Below are 8225 nucleotides of genomic sequence, written 5' to 3'. Positions count from 1 at the left end.
GTTAACACCCCTGGAGCTGCAGCAGTGCTGAATGAATCCCTAGCTGCCTTCCAGCACTGGGAATATCCAAAACTACCTGTGGAAAGATGCAGATAGGACACTTGGTGTGTGTCCTCACGTGAATGTTGTGCCCACACTGCTTTAGGAAAAAATGCCATGTGACTGATTTCCCAGTGGTACTGGCAGTTCCTTCCTAGATCTGGCAGATCCCATGCAGCTGCTCAGAGCATTTTTAGAGGTGAAAACTCCATGAAATATCAAAATCTGGAAATTAAATAATAAGTTATTTAAATTTATAAATAAATAAAATCTGGAAGTTAAGTAGCTAATCATTGTGTGGGGGGGTAGAGTGGGTTCTCTTTCTTCCTTTTTTAAAGAGGACTTTAATCCTTGTCTAAAAGTTAAATTTTTAGAAAGCTAACTATTATCCTTTCATTAGCTGTAGTTCTGAGCCTTTGTCTAAAGAGCCTCCTCATTCTTCACTCAGTCAAGTTGATTTCTTTCCAGTACTTGGGATGGCTTCAACTTGGCAGAAAACTCAGGAATTCTACAACTGGATCCTTGAAAGTGGAGGTAGGTAGAGATGCTGTCTAAAATGGGGATTTCTGCATAAACAGCATGATCATGAAAACCAAACCTAGAAGGATTACAATCCTTACACTAGCCCACATTTTCCTCACTAAGCAGATTTCCACTTTTCCTTCTCCATGATCACAAACTTCCCTTAAGTCTTGAAATATATCTCATTGACCCTCCAGTTGGATCACAGTAAGGAATGAAGAAACGGGGAATTTTCCAGTGGGCGAGGAGCAATAAATGCCTGGGATTCTCTGCTGAGTCTGGAGTACTGATGGAAGTGATTTTTTTAAATGCATATTCATGTGTCATGGGAAAGCTTAGTTGACCAAAGAGTTAATACTTTGGAGTTTAAACTCTTTGTGGTGCCAGGAAAACCTGTTATCAAATGAAATATTGGTAGTAACCACTCCTCAGTGCTTGAGATTTGACAGTTTGCAGCGAGGAGACATCAGATTTTCAGTCGTTAAAGGCTCAGTTTGGTCCCAAAGGACTGTGATATATCTCTGGATGTAAAGAAAAGCCACAAAATGCCATGCAGGCTTGCAGGAGGAAGACAAGAGGCATAATGCTCAGACTTTACATAATGCTCAGTAAATGTTTCAGGACTTGAATGTCACAAGAGAGTGTAAATTGTGATTCAGGACTTCTGATGCTAAATCTAGAAATGGAATATCAAAGAGCTCCTGACACAGCCCATAACAGCCACCATAAAGAACTGAAAGATTTAGAAGGGAAGGGGATTAACAGGGAGGGGGATTAACTGGAAAGTTTAGAAGGGAGGGGGATTGTCCATATTGGTACGGTATTTATAAAAAATGAAGGGGTTTGACAGAGCAGTGATCACACAGGAAAGGAAAGCATGAATGGTACTGGGATGTTTTTGCTGATATAATATATCGTGGGTGACAGCAGGATTAGAAGGAGGTCGCATGACAGAAAATCTCTTCAGTTTCCCTTTGCTGTAGGACTGAAGAGCTGTTTCAGCAGGGATAAGTGTTTTGGCATTTCCCAATGAATTCATGCTTCTTAAGAGAGCCCACTGTATGAACAGATATAAAAATAAAGGAGTGGAGAATTTCAGATACCCTGAGGATTGTAAGGAAGTAACACCAGTGGTTAAAACACTTTTATTATAAAGCTGTAAATCTACACTCCTGAGGAGCCACTGTTGCCTTGGCTGTTCCTGTGCCTCCCCGCACAGTGTCTGGGATCACTCCTTTCACCCAGGGAGGGCTCCAGCTCATCCTAGGAAAGATCTGCCTTCCAGTACTGCAGTCCATACCCAAAAATTAGACTTAAACCTTTGTGCTAAAGCCTTTTGGAAGAGTCAGAGCAGAAGGACTGAAGTGCAGTTTTGCAAAGACACAAAGATACCAATTTTCTTTTTGCAGCGAGTGCACCAAAGGGAAGTATTTAAATACAATTAAATGTATCTGCCCCATGCTGTGTGGAGGTGCCAGCTGTGGCTTTGTGTTTTGCTTCTCAGATCCAAGGACAGACCAGTGGCCACTGGTCTACTCCCCACTTCCAGTCACCTTGGTCTTCACCTCCTATCTCTTCCTGGTGGCACTGGGACCATCCTGCATGCGGCAGCGGCGGCGGCTGGAGCTGCGGGCTCTGCTACTCACCTACAACATGGCCATGGTGGCATTATCCAGCTACATGTTCTATGAGGTGAGGAGGCAGGATTGGCTCCTAGGTAAGCACCTGAGAAGGGTTTGAATTCCAGAGCCTCCAGATTCCAGGGTTTGAACAGCTTTTGCTGATGGACTCTTCTGAAGGGAGTGGGAGCTGGCTTGGACATGTCCATGTTTTGCCACAAGAGGAGAGTATTGTCCTGCTGTACTTGATTTCCTCCCATTTCTCAATCCCCCTGCCATTCATGAAATTAACACGTGATTTCATTCATCCTGAATGAATGAATTGCAAGTTGAGAATTCCCCATTAGGCACAGATTGTGTGGAGGATGTGGAATGGCCTCATTTTGCCTCAAGTCTGGCTGGTGATAAATCCATTTCTGAGGATGAGAACCACTGGACAAGTGGAAGGTGTCCCTGCCAAAGGCAGGGGGTTGGGATTAGGTGATCTTCAAGGTCCCTTCCAGCCCCTTAACATTCTATGATTTTCCAAAGCTGGCAGTTCTCTCCAGGAGTGCCAAGCACTCTCTGTCTTCCTGCTGCTGAGAGTGTTAAGAACTTTTTTTTCTGCTTGTTCTTAATGCATAAGCCTTTCTACAAGCCTCTTTCCCTAAGTTCATGTAGGCCACTGAAAATTCTTTGAGGGAACATGGCCAAATAGGTTTCAACAAATATGCCCTTTTAATTTGTATCACAAGTGTTACATTAACACTAATTGCTTTTGGTTTTTTTTTAACAAATGCTGCTCCCTCTGAGGACAGGTGTACAAATTGCTTTTCTGTGCTTGATTGTTTAGTTGTACTGGTTACTTGGTCCAGTTTTTGGCTTTCCAATGAACAGGCAAATGCAACCTACCAAAACAGAACAGCCTGGGATCTTTGCAAAGGACAGCAGAATCTCTCAGAGACACTCAGAAGCCTAGAATTCAGTATTCCTGCTGAAGCAGTTTTGAGCCCTCCAGTGATTGCACAAAGAATTGCAAAACTTCCCAGGCCCAATTTGCATTTTTGAGATTTCAACCAGGATGTGAAGTACTTTGTTTTACATTTTTACTATTTGTCCATGGATTTTCTGTCAGTAACTATAAGACTGAGACCTCACCACCTTAGCATTATTATGCTCATCTTTTTTGGAACAGATGGCATTGAACAGAAAATTTATTTCTATTTGCTTTTTGTCTGTTTCAGTTTCTGGTCACTTCAGTCTTGGCCAACTACAGCTATCTGTGCCAGCCAGTGGACTACAGCCGGAGTGAGCTGGGAATGAGGGTACAGCTCTGGAGAAAGCTTGCTTCTGGCCCTGCCCTCCCATGGCTAGGCATATTCTTTTGGTCATAAATAGCAATTTGCATGGCTAAGAAGGCTTTGACTCCAGTTTGTTGTTGCTTGTAAATCTATTCCACTAAATTCCTTCAACAGTGGTTGCGCTTTGCTTTAGTTTTCTAAAATTAATCATCTCAGTCAACCCAGCCATCTAAGTTTGCTCTTTGACCACTGCAGAGAAGGTGATCTTACCAGCTGAAGTATCAGTATTGCAAATTGATTATTGAAATAGATGTGATTCTTCACATGGATTATAAGGATTCTGGGTGATCTCTTCCAACAAGAAAACTGATTTTTATATCCTCTGCCTTGTATGACAGAAATCTCACTCAACCCTTCTTTTAGCAGGGGGTTTAGCTAAAACTATTTCTTGGTCATCACAGGGGTTTGGGTCCCACCAGTGTCAGCTTTCCAAAAATGCTGCATGAGTTTTTTCTCTTTGAATTTGTAGTTACGATGCCTTGCTTTGAACAGATGCAAGCATCACAATATCTTTTCAGTTTTTCAGAGTCTTGCCATCTGGGAAAAAAAAAAAAAAAAAAGGGACCTCTTAATTTTCCCCCCTTGCTGCAGATGCTGGGTGGGCAGGGATACAACATGGTTGAAAATGTGTTGATTTTGGGTAAAGCTCTAACCACCATGTCTTGTGCTGCCCAGCAGATGGCAAGAGTGTGTTGGTGGTTCTTCTTCTCCAAAGTCATTGAGCTGCTGGATACGGTAAGGAGGGCTCAGCTCCTCAGTGGGATTGGAGCTGGACACAATACTTTGTCAGAAAGGGGCAGCATGTCAGAACTGATGTCCTGGATCGATCCTGTATTGATTCGCTGCGTGTCTCCATCCCTTGGCTGCACACACTTCCTCCCCAGAACCCTTCCTGAGGCTGGGCACAATGCTAGGGGAGAGTCTTTACCCCTGGCTGCTGCCAGGTGGGTCCGCAAAATTGTAGCTGCTGGTGCCACACAGGTTCTGCTATTGCCTGGCTGGCTGATTATCAGTGGGGCTGAAAAGGAGCTGGACAAGTCCTGGCATCTCTGCTGCCATGGATTTTCCCAGAACTCTGCACTAAAGGTTTGTGTCCTGGGGGAATTCAAAGTTCCCCTCTTAACAGGTGTCCTTCTGCACTGTAAATTAACTAAGTGACTGGACAAGGCCTTTGCTTGGCCAGCAGATGACAGCTGTGTCCTAGCCTGAAATTTCACAGCTCTCTGGCGTGTAGGTTGACAACCCACTGAAATGTGAATAAACATGTGGATCCTTCCTAGGCCTATTGCCAGGGTTTTGGCCAATCCCCTCTCTGTTTGCATCAGCAACAAAAGCAGCTTTTTGCCAGTCCTGAGTGCCTGAAAAGCAGATTCACTTTTTGTTGTGTGTGTTTATGAATGTGCATGGTGAAATGCAGTGACCTAATACGTATTCATCTGGCAAAACCATTCTCTTTACTAATGCAAATTCCAGGAGGGTTTGGCCATTCAACACAGTGGATGTTCTGTGGGTTTTGTCTGGTAGCAGTAAATGTACAACTTATGTCCTGAAAAGGAGCAGAGCGAAGCAGCTGTGAATTGTATGGAAGCTCAGTCAGAGTCTCAGATGTGTCCCCTTTGGACTTTGGGCCCTGAATCCAGACATAAAAATATTTGGGGTTTGTGGAAGAAATTATGCCTTCCAGATCCCCCTATAAGTTCCATTGCATTTCACCAGTTTTTGTCAACAGCAGAGGAAATAGGTTTGGGAGATTCAGACTCATCATTAGCTATTTTTATAACTTTTTACTGTAGAATTTTTTGTCTCAGCACATCGACTCAAGGTTTTCCTTTTCCCGGCTTCTTTCAGGTTTTCTTAATTCTGCGCAAGAAACAAGAGCAAATGACTTTTCTGCACGTGTACCATCATGGCTCTATGCTCTTCAGCTGGTGGTCAGGGGTCAAATATGTGCCTGGAGGACAAGGTATGGTTGTAAGAAATGCTGCTGCAAGAAAACTTTCTGTTTCTCATGGCTTTTTTGGGCTGTGGAGGTAGCATTACAGTGTAGATGGGCTGACTGGCAGGTAGGAAGCTCACCTACTTCCAAAGGTGAGAAAAACTTGTGCATCTCAGATGATACCATCTGCTCAGCTTTTGGGGCTATTTAGGCTTCCCTGTTCACTGCCTCACCCAGAATAAGAGTGTGCCATCGGAGTGGGTCCAAAGAGAAAAAAATAACATCCCACAGAAGGTCAATGTATTTCTCCCCCCCCCCCACTCGAAGGCCCTGGAGCAGCAGCCCAGGTTCTGGCTCTGTTTCCTGCTCTGGCTGTGCCCATTTCTGGGCTGTATCCAGAATGCTGCCCCTATTTGCTCAACTGGAAGAGAAGCATCTGGGTACCAAGCCACTCTAGGTAGGCCCTATACAAGATGCTGGGGCATTCTTTTTTGGGAAATCATTTTGGCTACACAGCCTTGACACCAGAATGGTGTGAAATGCTTAGGTCAGACGATCAAAGTATCTCCTCTGGCTTTGAAGCCCTTCTCTGCCTCTGAACACTTGATATGGGATGGGTATATCATGGATGTCCCAGTCCTGGTAGTGTTCAAGGCCAGATGAGATGGGGCTTTGGGGCAGCTCTAGCAGGAAATGTGCCCTGGGGGTTGGAGCTGACAGCCTTTAAGGTCCATTCCGACCCAACCCATCCAATGATTCTGGATGCTGAAGGAAGGGAGAAGCTGACGTGCTTCCATGGTGTCCTGGTTTTGCATGGGAAGTATGAGATCCCAGGTGGAATGCACAGAGGTGGGTGGGGTGTGTTTTGGAAGCATCATCATAGTGGCTGTGAGCCCTTCACAGGGTTAGCCTGGAATGTGTCATGTGCGTTGTTCACCTTCACTTCTTCACTCCTCAGCCTTCTTTGTTGGGATGCTGAACTCCTTTGTCCACATCTTCATGTACGGCTACTATGCCCTAGCCAGCCTGGGACCGCGGATGCACCAGCACCTGTGGTGGAAGCGATACCTGACCATCCTGCAGCTGGTAATTAGCTCCAGGTGTTCACCCCTGCCCTCCCCACAGCTCAGGTGTGATGGCCCTTGCTGTCTGTCACTTCACTGCCTCCATCTGCTTGTTGCCCATGGGGGGGCAGCAGGTCCCCAGGTGTCCTCATGAGCCACTCTGAGAGGCAAAGCCATGGATGACCTGCTCCAAATGCTGCTTTTCCAAGACTATCAGAAGCCTTCAGTGACCATCTCAAACTAATTATCCACAGCTTTGTAATGGGAAGGGAAGAGAAAAATTAACAATTAGATTCTTCTTTTTTATGTTGTATAAGGAGCACTGAAAACAGAGCTTGATGTGGAGAGGTGGGGACAGTGATTCAGGGAAACTTTGGATTCTCAATAAGACATCAGACTGGGGAGCCTTGATTCAGTTCCTTCAGAAAGGAAGGGGATCTCTAGCTGCAGGCAAACAGGCAAGTTAAAGAGAAATATCTGAATTTTACTCTTTCTCTAGAAAGTCCCTTTGGATTTTCTTTCCCTCACCTCTGATGAAGTTACAAATCTGGAAAACCCCGTGTTTTTTTGAGATACATAAATTCAATGGTCTAGACAAGGACAATGGTTGTAGGAGAGATTTTTACACTCAAAGAGAAGCTTTGCAAACCAAAAGTATGCAGTTACAAAGGAAGAGGAAGAGGATATGTGTAAAACAGTGGTGCAGTGAAGACTGCTCCAGAATTCTCACTTAGCCTGCATGGCAAAGCAGAAGAAGAAAGAATCGTAAGAAATAAAAAGGTATTTCTAATGCAAATTATAGCACAGGGACAAAAATGTTTAATAGCTCTTTGGTAGGTAGAACTCATTGCTTCAGGGTATTGAGACAGGTGACTTAGTAAAATACAAAAAAAAATGTTGAATGTTTTAACGAATAAAGGTAGTATCTGTAAACTAATAATGGTCGTATCTGTAGTTCCTCTCTGCAAGTTAAAATACAAATCAAAATGAGTATTACAATCTGATTACCGCTGGGGAAAAGGAATCTCCTACCTTCAGTTTCCATATTCCAGTATCTCAGTTACTGCACTATGGCAGAGAAATGGGCTAAAGACAGGATTGGTTAAACCTTCAGGTTTGATGGTCATCTTTCCTGGTGGGAAAACACTGTTAAACTTGAAAGGAAGGTTCCCAGGGATGTCAGGAGAGGCAAGCAGGTGATCCTGTGGGTTGAGGACACTGCTAGGATGTTGTGATAGCTGTGATGGTCTAAATGGCCAGCTGAGGTGTATCTCATGTACGTTCCCTAATCTGGCTACTACTTTTTTCCACCTCTTCCAGTGCCAGTTTGTGGCCATTGCTACTCATTCTTCCTACAACTTGTTCACAGAGTGCCCGTTCCCTGATGGCTTCAACACCGCAGTCTTCCTCTACATCCTCAGCCTCCTGGCTCTCTTCCTACGATTCTACTATCGGACCTATGTCAGGGGAAAGCAGGAAAAACTGACTTGAAGGAAATCAGAGAGGACAGAGAGCACAGCCTGATGAACATGAGCATTCTCTGCTGCTTGTGACATGGCTTCAGGAAGAAAATGTATCTGGAGAGTGTGTGTGAGGCTTGTGTCTTGCCTTCAAATATCCCAGGTTAGGGAGAAGAAAGGAATGATGTAAACTCAGGGATTAAGGAACTGAGGAGCACACTTAATTAAGCTGAGGCCAAGCTAAG

At 44.4% G+C, this 8225-nt stretch overlaps 1 protein-coding gene across 1 annotated transcript; it reads left to right on the top strand.

The window, feature by feature from the left end:
- Positions 1–515: 515 nt before the first annotated feature.
- Positions 516–8011, top strand: LOC103819554 (elongation of very long chain fatty acids protein 4-like). The gene is made up of 7 exons (XM_030238632.2): positions 516–573; positions 2066–2253; positions 3404–3484; positions 4199–4255; positions 5369–5483; positions 6415–6542; positions 7841–8011. Exons 1-7 carry the CDS (start codon positions 516–518, stop codon positions 8009–8011), a joined length of 798 nt encoding a protein of 265 aa, XP_030094492.1.
- The last annotated feature ends 214 nt before the right edge of the window (positions 8012–8225 follow it).

The sequence above is a fragment of the Serinus canaria genome, chromosome 1A (genome assembly GCF_022539315.1).
Source record: "Serinus canaria isolate serCan28SL12 chromosome 1A, serCan2020, whole genome shotgun sequence".
NCBI classification, from domain to species: Eukaryota; Metazoa; Chordata; class Aves; order Passeriformes; family Fringillidae; genus Serinus; species Serinus canaria.
The sequence above is the reverse complement of the archived record's forward strand: the minus strand, read 5'-3'. Positions and strand labels throughout refer to the sequence as shown.

What these genes read in the sequence shown, in the direction of transcription:
- LOC103819554 (XM_030238632.2), top strand. Translation starts at nt 516, where the DNA reads ATGGCTTCAACTTGGCAGAAAACTCAGGAATTCTACAACTGGATCCTT. An exon ending in ATATGTGCCTGGAGGACAAG is followed by an intron (nt 5,484 to 6,414) that starts GTATGGTTGTAA and finishes TTCACTCCTCAG; the next exon opens with CCTTCTTTGTTGGGATGCTG. An exon ending in ACCTGACCATCCTGCAGCTG is followed by an intron (nt 6,543 to 7,840) that starts GTAATTAGCTCC and finishes CACCTCTTCCAG; the next exon opens with TGCCAGTTTGTGGCCATTGC.